At 52.2% G+C, this 17872-nt stretch overlaps 1 protein-coding gene across 1 annotated transcript in view; it reads left to right on the top strand.

Moving 5' to 3' along the window:
- Positions 1-14980, top strand: part of MMP17 (matrix metallopeptidase 17) — a 52045-nt gene extending 37065 nt beyond the window's left edge. Inside the window, exons 4-10 of the mRNA XM_068654405.1 lie at positions 1287-1570; positions 2909-3085; positions 3219-3318; positions 5849-5931; positions 9105-9257; positions 10897-11154; positions 12073-14980. Coding sequence (XP_068510506.1) covers positions 1287-1570; positions 2909-3085; positions 3219-3318; positions 5849-5931; positions 9105-9257; positions 10897-11154; positions 12073-12401 — 1384 coding nt within the window. The 3' untranslated portion in view covers positions 12402-14980. The remainder of the gene's footprint in view (positions 1-1286; positions 1571-2908; positions 3086-3218; positions 3319-5848; positions 5932-9104; positions 9258-10896; positions 11155-12072) is intronic.
- Positions 14981-17872: the final 2892 nt, after the last annotated feature.

Here is a 17872-nt window from a genome sequence, read left to right as displayed (position 1 = left end):
GGAAGAGCTGAGTGGCGTGACATCCCTTTCTGACACCTGTAATTACCTCTAGGGGTTTAGTCAGGTCATTTCTCCATGCTGGGGTGTAGTACTGAGTGATGTTCTCCCAGCTATATTATGCAGAGGGCAAGTGAGGTGATCATAATTGTTGCTTCTGCTTTTAAAATCTGTCAGGCCATGAATATTTCATGAACACTTTGGTTGGTGTGCTGGTACACAAGAAATAAAGTGGCCATTATTACTGGGGAAGAGCTGGCCAGAATTTTTCCAGCAGATTTGTCTTTTGTCAATAATTACTCAGTTAACAGTATATTTCCCTGGAAAGTGTTTATTTTTGTCAAAACTGTCAATGAAAGATTATCCAAACATACTCTTTTAGAAGCCAAGGTGCCTCATTGCATCTTTGTCTTTTCACCCTCTGCGTTAAATCAACAGTGTTAGGAATTCTTTTTCAAGGTTTGGTTGTACAGGAGGCGGTAGCTTTTTTCATGCCAGCACAGAACAAAAGGGAGGTTTGAATGCTCTGCTGCAGGGCAAACGCCAGCACGCTGCTAGTCCCACCTGGCTTCTCTTCCAGAGCAAGGCAGAGCTGGGGACCAAGCGATGCTGTGCTGATACAGAGAAACCATGCAGCCTCTCGGCGAGGGCACTAGGATGGTAAGCCCCAGCTAAGCAATGCTTTTTCCACCAAGAAGCAAGGCAGGAGCTTCTGAATTACAGCGTGCCATCAGTCTGTCTCCTGCAGGCAAGAAGTTGGAGGGGTTTTGAATGAGGTTTATATAAAATGCATCTTTTCCTCTTCCTCCTTGTTACGGATTGCAGTTTCAGAAATTGCTGGCAGTGTCCTGGTTTTGGAGTACATTTTATACTGCCAGTAGACCTACTGGGAGATATATGGAGGCAGCAAATCTCTGCTGGATTTCCATGTGTGTATAGCAAGAATGAGCAATAATCTGCTTTGTTGCAAGAAAACCTAGGGGCCTGCGCGTTGTGCAAAGGCTGCAGAAGTCAAATCCTGGCACCCACGGCGCTCTGGGCCAGCAGGATCTGGTGTGTCAGACGGGATCGGTGTTTCCAGAGGACCCAAACTCAGTCTCTGAAATCCTCATAGCCCTGGAAGAGAAGTGGTTCAGAGCCTCGCCAACACATGTCTATGAAGCATGTTGGAGCACTTCAGAGCTACCTCACCGATGCACCAGGCACCTGCAGAGCTCTTCCAGGTGGTCCTCAGAGAAGTTAATTTCTGCTCCTGACCTACCCTCTCTTTATCCTATCCTTTCTTTCAGAGTTCGCACCTTCCCAAAAGAGTCCCACCTGGGCCACGACACAGTTCGAGCCCTGATGTACTACGCCCTGAAGGTCTGGAGCGACATCACCCCGCTGAATTTCCATGAAGTGGCAGGTAACAATGCTGACATCCAGATAGACTTCTCCAAGGCAGATCACAACGACGGCTACCCCTTTGACGGGCCAGGTGGCACGGTGGCACATGCTTTCTTCCCCGGAGACCATCACACAGCAGGAGACACTCATTTTGATGATGATGAATATTGGACCTTCCGATCCTCAGGTACGTTCCCATCACCCTCCTGCAGGCCATGGCTTTTCTGGGACCTGGAAGGCTGCAGGCGTGTGTGTGACTATGGGAGCTCTCAGATGGGGGCTGCATTCTCCCACTTTTCTGTTATTTGGGTGGCCTCACTGCCACATGCCTCAGTTTTCTGTTTTTAAAGTATAGTGATGCTGAACTACCTGGTGAGGGCTCTGCAGTCTACAGGGAAAAAATAGGCGGGGGGAGCACCGGCTCTGTTTGCAGACAAACAGAGCAGAGGCGAGCACTGAGGCCCAGGAGCTTGCCATAACAGGCGTGTTAGTGGTGATTAAGTAAGAAGCGGTGCCCATTTTGTGCCTGGTGGGTGCACCCACCTGGGAAACACTCGGGTGGGGGAGTGGGCTCAGCACCACCAAGGGACAAGGGGGTGACCCCGATGGCGAGAAAGCTGCCCTCTGTTTTGAAGGTCTTAGAGCTATCCAACCTTCATCTTTTATTTATTTTGTTCTCCCCAGTGATTCAAAAATAACAGCTCGGTAGGTGATATAAAAATATCCCCCAAGGTTGTCAGTTTGGCATTAAAATGTCAGAAAGCATATGTCTTGTTCTCTCCTGGTGCTGGGGAAAACAGGACAGGTTATAAACACCCCAGCTGTTTACAGGCACTGTAAATAATAGTCATCAAGAAAAAAGCAGATTTCAGCAAAAATATCCCCCAGTGCCCTAGGCCCAGTGGGGAGAGCAAAGCATTGCACAGGGTTCAGGATCATGAGCTTTGCAGAGACGTTGGCTTCCCAGCTTTTTCCAGTCCTTTTATTACACTGCTTGCAGCTGTGAGAGCTGGTAGGAGCCATACTTAACGTCATTGCCACCTTCTGGTGCAGCTCCGTGGGGCCCCGTTGTGTGGTGAGGAGCAGCAATTGTGTGTGCCTGGCCCAGCCAGCCCAGAGCAGGGTGGTAGGGATGCACCGACCAGGATCTGTTTGGGGAAAAGGGAACAGAGAGAGAGCCCAGGCTGAGAAGAAAGTCACTGGGGAGGTGCCACTGCTGAATACACTCTCCCTGATGCCCAGTCTCAGGCATCATCAGTGATGTGAGAACAAGAGGGGTGATCCCCAAGCCTGCATAGGGCTGAGGTTTCACACTGTGGGCTCCTGTTTGGCTTTCCATTTTCCATGATCCACTTCAATTTCCTTTTTCCAACAGGAGACAAATTCTTTTTCATATTTCACCTATTCCAAAACCTTGTTTTCCAGTATTTTCAACATATGCCTATTCCTGCTCTTACAGCCTGCCCAAACCCCCGATATGTTCAGCACGGAGTGACTTTTATTTCAGCTATGTCTTTATTTCCAGACGCCCATGGGATGGACCTGTTTGCTGTAGCCGTCCACGAGTTTGGCCACGCCATCGGCCTGACCCACATCTCTGCCATAGAGTCTATCATGAGACCCTACTACCAAGGTCCAGTGGGGGATCCTCTGAAGTACGACCTGCCTTACGAGGACAAAGTCCGAATCTGGCAGCTCTACGGTAAGTTTGTGTCCCTCTCCCAGCTGCGGCACATTTCTGCCCCAGGGAGCACTGGAACAGACGTCTTCTGGGGTGAGTGGGCTCATGGGGAGGACGGCGTTCCCCTCTACTGCTTCTTTGTCTTTACACATAGGAGTCAGGGAGTCTGTGTCCCCCACGGCCAAGCCTGAAGGGAGCAAACCTGATGACCATCCTATCCTGCCAGAGCTGCCAGAGAACCGCTCCACTGTCCCGTAAGTCTGGTTCATTTCTTTTCAGCTGTCGGTGATGTTCCTTACTGTCACGTGTAACAGCAAAGCTCCACACCAGGGTCTTGTCTTTGCTATTTCCCTCTGGACCTCTCGTGATCTGATAAACACACACACACAGAGTGCCCCTTCTCCCTCACATCTCCCAGTCATTTCCTGCGTACACTGTTGCTTTTTTTAGCAGTGTGTGTGGACACTGGCCAGCCAGACCACAAGTGAAGTGGTTAAGAGCAGCAAAGAGTGGCAGTTGCTGTTTATTCATTAGCTAATTCTTATCATTCAAGGCATGTCCAGAAATTCTGCATTATCTTGGACCACTTTGCCTTTCCCTAAGACTTTAAATTTGACTTCTGTTAATGGCAATTTGTTCCCATCACCCTTAGGTGAACTCATCCTTGCTGAAATTTTAATCAAACTTCTGCAGGATCCTGATTTGTGCGTGCATAAGTTACCTAAATCTCTCCACGGTGAGCAACTCCCTAATGTACCTGTGGGGGTGAATATTGGAACAAGCGGACCGGCAGCCTGACTCCAACGCAGGTTTGAGTTGGCAAAGGACTGCTTTCACTGAGGGTGTCATCAGGCAGCCAGCGTGCCCTCATTAAGGGAGGATCTGGATCTAGCTCATTAATGAGCATTGGAGTTACCAAATTACATTACTACCAGAGCAGCGAGGCAGTTAAGGGAAGGGACACTGAACAAAAAGGCAGGAGGTCACGGTCACGCGTTTTGGCCGGGTACCAGGAGCACCCCAAGTGAGAGCAGCAGAGATGGAGCCAGTCACCTTCCCCTCCTGCTCTGCCCCACCCAGGTGTGACCCGGAGGAAGGCATTTCATCTCCCTGCGCCTCCATTCCCCACCTGCAAAGAGGGGATAGCAGCAGTGAGAGCAGGGACAGTGGAATATTCCTACAGCAACGGGGCTGTAGAAAAATCTAATCTTGAAAAAATACCCCAGGCACCGCTGTTCTGCCCGTCTTGGCTCCTGTTTCACCCCACTTTGCCCTCCTTGGTGTGGTGCCCGTGGTACAGAGGTGCTGAGCACCTGCGCTCAAGGGGTGTCCCAGCTGCCAGGGATCACAGAAGGGCTTTCCCTTTTGAATTCACCACTCTGGGGACCTAGTGAGGACCCTTTGATGAATGTAGGTGCCACATCTGTATGCCTGTGGTACCAGAGCTCCTGCAATGAGTGCCCCAAGGAATTAGCAGTCGCAGTGACACAAAGATAAATGTCCTCCCTGCACTGCTTTAAGTACAGTGAAATCTTGGGTCCAAATTGTGCCTGAAGTCTGTAGGGGCTGCGAGTAAAGAGAGAGGAAAGTGCTACATGTGAGGTCTTCAGTAATGGCAAATGCCAGCAGCGTGTCCCAAACGTGGGACCTCAGTGGCGTTATGACGTGGTTGTTGTGTACTGCTCCACGTGAGGGTGCTGCCACCAAGCTGGTCTCCTCGAGGTCAGGGATACTTTGCCTTAGTGTGGAGCCTCCATCTCTCCCAGCCTCGTGCATGTCCAGTTTAAGCAGCCAGGTGAATTTGCCATGCCATAGGTGACCTGTCTTCCTGTGTAGCTCCTAAGGGAGCTTGTCCACGTGGCTCTGCGTGGCCAGATTTTGGCTGGAGCCTCTGGGTGCTGGGCAGGGACCCAGAGAGGAGGATGTGAGAGGCCATGGTCTGGTGACAGCAGCAGGAAACTTCGTGGTGACCTCTTCTTCCCACCCCACATGTGACTGTGAGGGTGAAGGGCGTTCATGGCCACATCCCTCACTTTGTGCCTGAGCTGGTGCTGGCAGCCCAGCACGAATCTTCCATCAGCAAATTAGATTTATGTTTCCCTGACACCCACCGCCGCTTTTCTCTGCACGGTCCCAGCATCCTCTCCTTGTTCTCTATCAATCATCATTTCTCACATGGGCTTCGTAGCTCTTGGGCCCTTCATACCCTGCGCCTTTCCCACCCACCTTGTTAAAAGCAGCTCAGCCTGATGCTTGCCAGGTGGCTTTCCCCATACATCATGCTGCATCACCTCGCCTCTGCGTCTCTCTGGTCGGTCTCGGCTGCCTTCTGCGTTGCAGCTCTGGCACCTCTCACTGGTGTCTGACACCAACATCCCCAGGTGCCGGGGTGACATGCTGGGGGCTCTCCCCCATCACAAGCCCTGCTGCCTGGGGACAGCTGGCCGCGCCACGCTGTGCCGCCAGGGAGTGGTGAGCCATCTCTGCCCCCCCCCGTGTACAACTGGTGGATGAAGAACATGTCCCTGCTCGACTCCTAGTGGTGGTCACCGGTGGCCCAGGGAGAGCATCTTCCTCAGAGCCGCCTGTGGGCTGGTGTTTGCTTGTGCCCGCCTTGGAAATCCACACACATGTGGCTGGGCTCGAGCAGGAGGAGTGCCAGACGGACACAGCCTGTGGTCTTCTACTCCCCTGTGCTTCAGCCTGTGGCTTGGGGCAGGGAGGGGGCTGCAGGACGGGGACCCTGGGGCCACAGCCCCCGCTCACCCGGCTGTCTCTGTGCAGGCTGCGGCGGGATGTGCCAAACAGATGCAACACTCACTTCGATGCCGTGGCTCAGATCAGGGGAGAAGCTTTCTTCTTCAAAGGTAAGAGATGGCCCCAGCGTGCCCGCAGCCCTGCGGTGATGTTCACGTGACAGCACTGCAGAGGCAGTATTGGTCAATAAGGATAAATTGGCTCTGAGTTTGCAGGCTGCAGAGGGACCTGCAGACCCAGGAAGGTGGCCCACGTGCTGCTGGCTCTTTCTGACTCAAATAAAAGGTCTGAGACCTTTAATCAATCCACCAAGGCTGGGAACGGCTGATGAGGATGTATCAGTGTCTATGCAAATCCCAGAGCCCAGCTCTGTCCTGCCAGGCACAGCGCAGTGACAGAGGTGACAATACGCTGGTGGCCGGGGACACACAGTGCACTGTGAGGGATGGGCAGAGATCACAGCTAAGTGGGGACTGCGAGGGAGGAGGAGGAGGAGGAGGAGAGGGATGTGCTAGGGCTACCCAAAAGGTTGAGTGGTAAAGCAAAGCGAGTGTTTTTTTTTTTATCCAAAAAGAAGAGAAATCCAGTGAAACTGAAACAATTTATTTTCAAATTATGAAAATGGATATTTTTTTCACCCAGCACAAATGGATTTTCTTTGACCTTTGGGGTCTGTGACCAAGGGCAGACTAGGGGGCTGGCAGGTGCTGGGGATGGAGAGAGCAGAGGCGCCTGCAGCTGCACTGGGACAGTTGACCCCTCGTTGTGATGCGCACCATCAGACCCAAAATACGGGTTGAACCAGGGAGCAACAGGAGCTCTCCCTTGCTTTTTTCCTGGCTGCCTTCAACTCTTCTCCCACGCTTCATCTTCTTTAATGCCGCTTGCTGTGCATCGCTCAAAGACAACACGCGCACAATTACAGAGCCATCTGGTTCCGTGTTAGCAAACACTTGCTGGCAGTGAGTCCCCGGGGTGCCCGGCTGCCGACAAGGATCCCATCAGCGCCTCCTCAGCTGCACAGAGACCGTCTATGCCGGCCTCCACAGGCTTTCTTTTCCATCTTCCCTTGATGGAAGAGTTCCCAGTGGGCAGTGCTTTCCATCCCTGGCCACCTCTTGGTGACCCCAAAGCCATCCAGCAGGGAAGCAAAAGCGTCTCTGCAGGGGTGAGGAGCAGCCTCCAGGCAAGTGTAACCCGCAAGAGCTCCAGAGAACTCGGTATTGTCTGTGCCCCCGAGGGAGCACAAAACGGCGGCTGTTCCCCTGTGGCATTTGTACAGATGCTGGCTCCAGAAAGCCACAGTGAAGAAGGGAAAATGAGAGATGACAAGAACTGGTGTCCAGGATAAATAGCTGTCTGTCTTGCAGAGGGGATTAAAAAAAAAAAAAAAAAAGATGAAAACTAAAGAGAAATCCATCTCGGTGTCTATTTTTGGATATATTTATTGTGGGCCAAAATGCAAATTCGAAGAGCAGAGTGTCAGCGCGTGCCAGCTGCGCGGCTGCCTCCGGAACTCGGCAGCCAAGGCCAGGGAGCGGGGACATCGCCTCTGGGGCAGGGACCTACAGAGCCCTGGGGCTGAGCTCCCTCCATCGATGGACATTTTGTTTTGTTCTGAGCTGGCCCAGCTGGAGAGAAGTGTCACCCAGTGCCCCCCGATGCAGCCACCCGGGCTCCCTGGGGACTTGCCCTGTTGAAGGCAGCGGTGAGTTTCCTGCGCTTCTGAAACGCTGCCTGCTTTGCTTTGGGTGCCTTGCTGCAAACTTCAGAAGTTTTGGAGCAACTTTGGCCCGTGTGGGTGTTTGCAGGCAGCAATCTTGCCAGAGGCATCCGAAGTACTGATAGCGTGGTGCACAGCTGGAATCAAAATCACCTGGTGTTAAGGAAAGCAATTGCCTCAGCCCATCATCCATGTAAAATGAGACGCTTGGGATGGCAGGAGTTCACACTTGGCTTTCATCCTTCTCCGTCTGCCAGCTTGGAAGATGGTTTTAAATCAAGCTCTTTAAACAAACATGGGGTTTGGGAGTTTTTATTTTATTGTATTTCTGCATGCTGATGGCAGCAGTTCCCCCGTGGCTGGCTCAGGCAGCTACTGTCCAAGCAGCCGCAGCACTTGGGCAAGCAGGCTTAGCTGTGACAAGACACGAGCGCGGGCAGAACGGGGCCATCATGTTAAGAATTCATTGCTAGCTCAATCGCTACCTTTTGGGTGGTTTTTTTTCTGATAGTTTTCAACAAAACTGACAGATGACCCGGAGTCTGCCTGCCTTTAGATGTAGATGTAAAGCTTGCCGGCTGCAGCTGCACACCCGCTGAGCCCATCGCTGGGAGAGAGCTAAAAAGTCAAAAGCAGCTGGGGTTTCCTCCACTGTGCCAATGAGCACCCAGCCCCCAGGAGCTCAGATACACACCTACTAGAAAAGGAATTATGTTGGGATGTATTTCTTGTGAAAAAAGCGAAAATGTGTCTTTGTCTAGTGCCTTTCTAATTAGAGATGCAGAGATCATCTTTATTTAATTACATGTGTTTCCATAGATATACAATGGCCACCAGATTTGAATTCTCTTCTTTATAACATTCTTAAAAAGAATCTGTAATTATAGCAATTCCTACCACATCTGAATACATTATTCATTTGTAGGTCTCAGTCAGATAGAGCAAATATGCAAACTGGAGCAGAAGAACAGGAATGATATAAATCCTTATAATTATAATAAACCTCCCTCTCTGCAGATGTTTAAGTGTTAGAGTTTTGCCTCCTGCATTATCAGGCTAAGATCCAATTTCCATAAAATTTTGAAAGACGGTGTCACAATCTGCCAGCTCTGGGGAAAGGGCTGAATGCCTTGAATGCAAATCCAAAGGCGCATCTTCGGTTTCTGTTGCTCGTTTCCCTTGGGAACCCAGGCGAGAGCAGATGTAAATAACACGCAATGATTTCTAGCAGGCAATTACCAACATGAGACAAAGTTGAGGGTTCGTTCTCAGACGTCTTGTTCTGACCGGGATCTCACCACGTGGAGCTCCCCGGGGAGGACAAAAAAGTCCGGCTGAGAGTCCCAGGTAGTGCGGTGTCTGGAGGATTGTTTGGATTCCCAAAAAGGGGATTTCTTCCAACGGCTGCCAGGAATAGCACGCGCCAGCAGCTGCTGCTGGGAAGCCGGTAGCTCCCACCTTCTGCCTGGCTTCCCGCTGCCGACGTGCGGCGGCGCCAGCTTCTCCCGCAGTGCAGGCGGGTGGAGGGGTGGGTCAGTAATGCCCGGTCTGTCCCTCCAGGCAAGTACTTCTGGAGACTGACCCGCAATAAGCACTTGGTCTCCCTCCAGCCGGCTCAGATCCACCGGTTCTGGCGGGGCTTGCCCCTGAACCTGGACAGCGTGGACGCAGTGTACGAGAGGACCAGCGACCACAAGATCGTGTTCTTCAAAGGTGAGAGCAGCGCGGGTGCCCCGGCGTGCAGCCCCGTGCCAGGGTCCCCCTGGGCACTGAGTCCTCCTGCAGAGGGGACAGCGGTGCCCCCCTCCTCCCGGGGCACGTCCAAGAGTTGTCCACACCTGAGGCCAGGAAACGCCTTGGGGAGGGCAAGCAGAACGTAGGGATCACGTTCTGCAGAAAATGGGGGAAATTTCACTCAGGGTAAACTGCAGCCACACCTAACTGAAATCTCTGCTTTTCAAGAACCAAATAAAGCAGAAACTGCCCTTCACATCCTTCACATACTTTACAGAGTTGGGGTTTTCTTCCTATTTTTTTTTTTTTTTTTTAAGAAAAGAAGCCAGAGGGGACAAGAATGAAACCTGAAGAGCTTGGTTTTACTAATTCCGCTACTTTGATTTTTTTCTTAAAATACGTGATATAATCCTCTCTTTATGTAAATAAGCAGCTCTCCAGTTTCTTCCACAAGAGCTGGAAGAAAGCGATTAGCTCTCGGTTCCTAAATGAATGTCCTCTGAGCATCCCACATGTGCCATGGTGCTGGCTAAACCCCCTTGGTGCCGCTGCCCCACCCAGTCCCTGTGCTGCCCCCACCAGGTCTCCGTGTCACCCCCGGCCCCACTGTGCCCGCCGTGGGGCCCTGCAGCAGCTGTGTAGGAGGAGTCGGTGATGCTGAGCTCATCCCAGCTGGAAATTGCTTTTTGTCTGCCACTCGGCTGCGAACGCAGGTGAATTATTGATTTCAGAAGTGCTGAATCATGAGAGCCAGGCTGCAGGCACGGGCTGGGTCTCGGTAGTGGATCCCGCACCGCCTGTGTGCTCGGGGAAGCGTTTCCAAGCCCAGATGATGCCCAGGCGCCTGGGGACCCAGGTCCTCCAAAGCCATGTGTGCACAGAGCAGTGCCTGGCCATGGGCTCACCCTGCAAGCAGCACGATGGGGACGATGGGGATGTGCCTTCCCCTGCTCTCATCGCCAAGCCTGTCCAGATCCAGGGCTGGCAGCTTCCTTGCCCTCCTGCACAGCCCGCTGAGGCCTCTGGTGATGTGTTATTTAGCCCTGTCTGCCTGCTAAGATGAAATGAGAGGTTTACTTTCTAGCTATAAAATATTGTCTCATTCTGGCTCTCCAGTGCTGTTTCATTGATCCCTGGACACAAACCAAAGCACACAAATTACCCCTTCCTCTGAGTTCCTGCTGCTGATGCTTGGCCATGTGTTTAAGCGCCTCTTCACGTTTTCTAGAAAACTGAGGAAAAAGCCTGACATTTAAAGTAGGTGGGGTGAGACCCACAGGGTGCTGCAGAGAGGCTGCCATGCAGCAGGTCCCCAGGGAGATCTCATGCAAGCAGAAAGCCCGTCCCAATGGCAGAGCGTGAAGTGGGAAGTGAGAGATGTGGGCTCGTTCTCCCTGTGTGGCCATGGGGACCTTCAGCTCAGCAGCCTGGCACCAACCCAGCCGCTGTTCCAGGGCAGAGGTTCCCCGATGGGCTGCTCCCCTCTGACCCCTCCTCCAGTGCCAAGAGCTCACCCTGAGGATCATCACAACAGATAACAAAGCATCAGCTCGTCTGCAGGGGAGGCTGGCCTCAGCTGTGAAACTAACGCACTCGTGCTCCGTGCTTCTTTCCTCAGGAGACAGGTACTGGGTGTTCAAGGACAACAACGTGGAGGAAGGATACCCGCGGCCCATCTCGGACTTCGGGCTGCCGCCAGGAGGGATCGACGCCGCCTTCTCCTGGGCCCACAATGACAAGACTTATTTCTTTAAGGACAACCTCTACTGGCGCTACGATGACCACGAGCGGAGGATGGACCCCGGGTACCCCTCAGAGACCATTCTGTGGAAGGGAATTCCGAGCCCTTTAGATGATGCCATGAGGTGGTCAGATGGTGAGTCCCTGTGCTGGTTCGGAAAAAAAAGAAAAAAAGCAATGCCTCGTTCGCACTTGAGATACAGCCCTGTCTGCGGAGCCTGCACCGCTGAGCCCCAGATGTGCTGGCACTTTCCCTGTCTAAAAGCTGCAGAGAGGGAGGCAGGCTTTGAGCCAGAGCTCCCTCTGCTCACTAAAAGGCATTGTAAATTCAAGCAGGTAACAGAAATATCCTGGGTGCTTAATAATTTGATTTTACTAAAAGAGCACAGTTGATGTTGTTTTGTGGCAATTTTATCTTAATACCCGCTGGTTTGCTTTTCACCGAATCTGTTGTTGTTGGATTTTTTACCTAGATACATGAGACTGTAGACAAAAATATTTTTAAAGGAAGTGTTTTGCCCAGACTTAGCACTTGTTTTCCAGGGATGAAATTTCTCAGTGGCCCCTTCCCTCTGCAAAGACCACAAAAATATTGTCATAGGAGGTGTTTAAAAGCAGCCATTCACTCACAATAAAGTGGCGCTTCCACAGTTTATTTGCTGGCAACCTAGCAGTGTAACTGCAGCCACTAAACCAGGCACGGGAGGGACGTTTCCAGAGGCTTTCCAAATTTCAGATGCTGTTGGGCATAACTGGCCACCCATACAGGGAGGATGAGTCAGGCTCAGGTTGTTTATCATCTGCAGCCTCACCATGCCCTGTTACAAGACTGGGATGTTGGTGGTGTGTGTGGCTGTGGGCTTTTAACCCTGCATTCCTGTAGTACCAGGGGATGCACCTGTCCCAGGACCTGCCACAGGAGCCAGCATCTCACCCCAGTTTGGCGGCTCGTGGTTCCATGGGGTGGGAGCACTCCTTTGCTGCTCCCGGTGCTGTCGTCCTCCTGGGCCACTGTCCCTGCACATCTCACCTCTGGGCTTTGGTCTCTTCCCAGGTGCAAGTTACTTCTTCAGGGGCAAGGAGTACTGGCGAGTGCTGGACAGTGAGCTGGAGGCCGAGGCTGGCTACCCGCAGTCCATCGCCCGGGACTGGCTGGTGTGCAGCGACATGCAGGCTGACTCCCCAGAAGCAGCCGGCAGCAGCAGGACTGGGGCGCGCTCCAAGCCCGGGCAGCACGACGAGAGCCGCTCGGAGAACGGCTACGAGGTCTGCTCCTGCACCTCGTCCTCCGAGTCCCTGCGGGCCTGCCCCGTGCTCAGACTGTCTGCCAGCCTTGTGCTGGCGAGCGTGTGGACAGCAGCACTGGTGTGTGCAGCCCTATGACATCTCACCCCACAGGGAAGGCAGCGTTGCAGTGCTCCAGGGACTGGAGGTGGATGCGGTCCCGTGCCACTAACTGTTGTGAGCAGAAAAACATTCCTAGGAACATGCCGGTGAAGGTTTTGAATTCTCCATGAGAAGTGAACCGTGGTTGTTTTTTTTTCTTCTTCTTCTTTTTAATTTTAGTTTAAAGGTCTAATAACAGATTTTGAGTTCTGCACCTCCTTATTCCCCCATCCAGTTAAAATGAGAGCAGCCTAACGTTGAATTTAGAAATGCCCCATATAGATTTGTTGCTTTGGATGTTAGAACACCACAGACGAGGGAGGGGAGTGCTGCTGTGATCAGATGAGGACAGCAGAGGTAGCAGCACCCCAGCAGGAAGGTGGCAGGGCTGTGGGAGCGGTGCAGTAGCTGCGCTGACATAACGTGCACATCCCATTGGATGTACTAGGTAGAGAGAAACTTTGACTCTCCTAAGATTAACTGCAAGGTGGTCGTTATACTGTCAAATGTCTGCTGTGGTAACTGATGTCTTGGTAACCTGTACCAGTTTCTACAGGTCAAAAACACCTTTGCCTTTCAGAAGGCAGTGCAACTTATCTTTGTGTCCAGGTCATTTGAATTTAACAATTTATCTAATAAACCTTGGCTGCCTACACACAGCTCTCCCGCTCCTCTGCCAGATCAAGCCTGCCACCTTCAGTAAGGTGCTGACTGTTCAGGCTCGGGCGCAGCCTTACCACCACGCAAGCAGCAACTTGCTGAGCTCAGCCTTACGGATGGGATGCGACTCCAGCCATCCCACCAGCCTAATCCCTGCACAGGAACTCCTTCACTCTTGGAGCTTCTGTTTCATGTTGTATTACACTTTGGAAGGGACTGAGACGTACAGAGTTCAGTTGTGGTGCTGTCACACCTGGCTGTACCATGGAGGGTGGGCTGGGGTGGGAAGGGAGGGATGTGCTCCTCTCAGTGCCTCAGCCAAGGGCTCAGAGCAACAGAGGTAAGGTCAAGAAGTGCATTAGGATGGTCCTGGACTTTTACTTGCTCCTACAGCGAGCCCATGGTGAGCCCTGGGACAGCCTCTTGTCCCCAGGCCTTCGCTGCACTGGCACATCCCAGCCTGCTCAGACCATGGCTCCTGTTTCTCTTCTGAGGCCTGATGCAATTTCGGATCAGGCCCTTTTGGAGGCCCCCTTGGACATCTGTCAGTGCAGGAGGAGTGCACCATTGTCCCATGACTCCATCTGCAGATAATAAATAACATTTCAGTGGCTTTCAATGTTCCCTTGAAGAACATAGGTACAAAATATTGCTGTTGTGTCTCGTGTCTATTGGAATGGACGGAGGACTCGGCAGCCGTGAGCTGAAGGACAAAGCGTCCCCCTGCACCAGGGTCTGGCAGGCCCCTGGATAGCTCTCTGCTCCGCCGAGGATAAAGGCCCTGTTGAATGTCTCCATAAATTCAGTGCGTAAAGCAGTTGAAATCCACCCCAAGCGGTGCCTAATCACTTTGTCAACTGCAGTGTGTAACTGTGCTAGGTGACGTCCACTCCAGGCCCCCCTTGTCCCCTCTCTGTTCCTGCTGACATGGAGAATGTCCTGCTGCGCTGCCAGTGCAACCTGCTGGCCCACAAGCATGCTTGCAGTGGTGCCAGTACCCAAAGTGCCGGGCTGAAAGCTGAGGAGGACCTACACTGTGTCGCTGTCACAGCCCTGCCTCTAGTGCGGGCCCTGAGCTGGCAAAGCCGCCCCATGGCCACAGTGAGCTCCAGATGCGGGATGATCGCATCCCAGGACACAAATGGCAGCTGGAGAGCTTCCCCGGGAGGTCACGGGTTCACTGTGGGGCCAGAGGGGTCAGTGCTGCCTGAGGGTCACTGCCGGAGCCATGCAAGCAGATGTCCCTGGCACAAAGACACCACTGTACTGAGAGCTCTCGGCAGCAGGCGTGGAAGGAGCCGAGGGTTTGGGCCGTGCCGGGGCATCCCTGCAGTGTGGGTGGAGGGCAGGGTGGCTGGATGGCTCCTCCAGCCCCAGGAGGATGCGGAGATGCCTGTAGAGGTGGATGGGGCCATCGTGGTGCTGGGCAGAGCCCCCTTAAAACAGCGGGTTCGCCCCCCCATGGGGCTGCTGCGGTCCCGCCTGGTGGGGTTGAGAGCCCCGAGCATGCCAGAGGTTAAAACCACCGGGCCAAGACCACTGGGCAAGAGGGATTTTACCCCAAACCAGAGCTCGGCCTCGGGTGAGGCCTGAAGCCGGCCTAGCCCGGCCCCGCCGCCAGCGGGAGGCCCCGGCGCGGCCGCCGGAGGGCAGCAGAGCCCCGGCCGCGGCCCGGCGCCACGGAGAGCAGTGGGGATAGCTGGGGGGAGCCAAAAAGAGAAAGGGGGAAGAGGAAAGGGAGAAAGGAAATGAAGAGGAAAGGGAAAAAAAAAAAAAAAAAAAGAGAGAGAGAGAGAGAGAAGTAAACAGAGAAAAGGAAAAGTAAAAAGGAAAAGAAAAGGGTAAAAAAAAAAAAAAAGTAAAAGAGAAGAAAAAGGATAAAAGAAGAATAAAAATAATAATAATAAAAAAAATAAGAGAAAAAGATTTAGGAAAGAAAATGAAAAACTAAGTTGGGAAGGAGCAGTTTTCAAATGCCAAAGCCATTTCCATGCCTAGATTTAAAAAACAAGAATAACATTAAGAATAATTTATCTCGGACAAGACCCAGTGTTTAACAGCTTGAAAAACACAAAGCTGTTGAGAAGGAACTCCTCTTTACTTGCTGATTCAAATCATATGTCACACTTGTGTGTAACAGAAGGCTGCTGCCTCCCACAGCCCCAGAATAGCTGAGGGGATGGCTGAACCCTTATCTCTGAGGGCTTTTATCAAATGCAACTTTCTGATCTACGTGTATTGATAACGAAATTTCTCTCCTCAACCCCAAAGTTTAATCAGCAAATGCCCCTGCACAGCTGTGGGCCAGGAGAGCAGGCCCTGGGGATCAGCCCCTTAGTTCAGGTGGAGCTCTTCCAGCCGGTGCCCCCTACCAGGAGGTGGGTAGGTGTTCCTAGCCTCTTGCCTTGCCACAGACCCTGGAGGTGCCTTCTGCTTCTCAGATGGCAGGCTAGGAGAGGACAAACCCCAGAGCTGCCTCGAGCCCAGCCACCTTGCTTTTTCCATCTTCTCTGCCAGGCACATGTGGTGCATGAGCCAGGCTGAACCCAGAGCTGCTGGAACAGCAAGCCCGGGGGATGCCTTATCCAGGCAGGGGGACTCGTCCTGGCTCTCCGTGTTCCGGTAGTTCCTGGTAAGCCCAGTGCTGTGGATCGTTTCCTTGCTTTTCCCTGAAATTTCTGGACAGGGGGAGTTGGCTGGCCCTCGTGGGGCTGTAACAGGCCAGGAAGGGATTTAGGACAGCCAAAGCAGGGAGTACATGGCACTGCAATAGTCTCTAAGAAGGCAAGTTTGTGCTAAGAATAGGAGAGGCTATTAAAGCTGGATGGTATGTGGAGGATTTCTGTAGGCATGTGCTGGGGCCGTAAACTGGGAAGCAGTCTCCTGCAGTACAAGTTATTACTGGCCTCGTGGTACCAACAAGATTATTACAAGAGCTGCCAGAGCAGTTCCCTGTCCTTCACCCAAATTTCTGGTGTTTGGTTGGGAGAAAAAAAAAAAAAAGAATAATAAAACAAAATCCCAAACCTCTGGCAAGATTTATCCTGTCAACAGTGAAACTCTAACCTGATGTTGGGTTGCCAGCTCTGGTGGACTTGTTCTTCAATAATATAGAAGGTATCTGGGATGTGTTGGTTTTTTTTTTTTTTGTTTATGTGTGTGTGTTTTAATGGGCTTTGGGCTTGACTGCACACCCAAAACAGTCAAAAAATAATAATAAAATAAAAATAAAAAATAAAAGCCCAGTCCTGGCTTTTGCTGGAGACTACTGTCTGCTCCAAGCAGCTTTCAGCAAGCAAGCTTGGCAGAGGAAATGCTGGTCTTCTGCATCGACAAGGCCACTCTGTTGCGGTGGGGAACAGATGGGGAAAAACACTTCCAGGGGAGAGGCCTTCCCACCCCACATCTGAAAGGCCAAACCCAGCCAGTGTGTTGTGCAGCTGGAAACCTTGGGGGTGAGAGGGTCTCACTTGGGCTCAGATGTTCAGTGTGTTCCTGTCTCTTAGGACAAGAGGTGATTTGAAGGTGGGAGCACCTGTGATGCCTGCAGAAGCCTGTCTGTAGGCAGAACCCCTCCTTTGAGCTTCAGAGGGTGGAAGTGCCCTATTAACTCAGCTGTGCTGCACAAACCAGTGTTCTCTGACCTGTGACATGCTTCACCTGTGGAGCAGGACAGGGAGCTTGGTGATAACAGGGCAACTCGATGACAGTGTCTCCCTCCCATCTCCAGCCAGTTTGGAGAAACTGATGACTGGCAATTGGGGATCTGGGGCTGTTTTTGTCTGGTGAATATGAATTTATGGTGCTGGGTGGTCTTCATGTGGAGCCTCTTCATTGCCAGCTGTGTAAAAGCATCTTGCATCCTGTGGCTCCTCTGCTCCTGGGGACCCAGCCTCCTGCTCCAGGTAGGTGGGGAGGCACCTACATGCTGCACACGTCGGCTCCTGTGTATTGGCGAGGAGGCAGAGCCATAGGATGGGTTTGTTTGTTTCTGAAGTTGCCAAGTAATGGGGTAACTGTGGCCAATGAAGGCTTGTGGTCATGAAATTATGCTGGTGCCTTGAAACCCTGCCTTCAAACAGAGCTCATGGGGGGGGATTTCCCCAGAAGCACTGGTAGCTCTTTGTCCCACTTATTTGCATCGCTGTGCTTGAACTTATCTGAAATGTCATCATTATGCTCAGCCCAGGCTTGTAACTGCTCTATTTTTCTGAGCACATAAAAGTAAAGGTGTTTTGCAGCAATTATCTGCTTTAACAGTCCCTTTTTCCACTGCTGTGTTCATTTGCCCTTCTTTTCCTCATTGCCATGAAGTCCTGCCCCCCATCACAAATGTGCACAGCTCAGGCTGGAGTTGACGGCCTGTTAGGAACGATCCCAGAGCTCTGCAGGCACCTGTGGTTAGAGAGCTCCTTGCTCCTCTGTATAATGGGGGAACACCACCCAGGAGAGGACAGCAGGCTCTCAGCCTGTGCTCACGAGGATCTCAAGCCCCATATCACTTGTAGCCACCCTCTGATGGCCCAGCCTGGGAACAGGAGGCCAGGAGTGAGCAGGACCAGAGTGCTACTGGGCCACAACAGTGTTCCCAGGCTGCAGTGAACATGGGTCTAAAGAAACAAGCAGAGTGGAGCAACTTCACAATGATATTGGTTGCTTGGCTGTCTCTTCCTCCTGAGGTACCCACGTACCTGGAGAATTCCTGCTTTTCCTCACCCTGGGTCTCAGAGGGGTGTAGATGTCTCTCCTCAGAGCATTTCAAGTGCTCAGCAGTGCTTGCACAGCACCACAGTGTCTATCTCCCTCAT

The sequence above is a fragment of the Anas acuta genome, chromosome 17 (genome assembly GCF_963932015.1).
Source record: "Anas acuta chromosome 17, bAnaAcu1.1, whole genome shotgun sequence".
Taxonomy (NCBI): domain Eukaryota; kingdom Metazoa; phylum Chordata; class Aves; order Anseriformes; family Anatidae; genus Anas; species Anas acuta.
The sequence above is the reverse complement of the archived record's forward strand: the minus strand, read 5'-3'. Positions and strand labels throughout refer to the sequence as shown.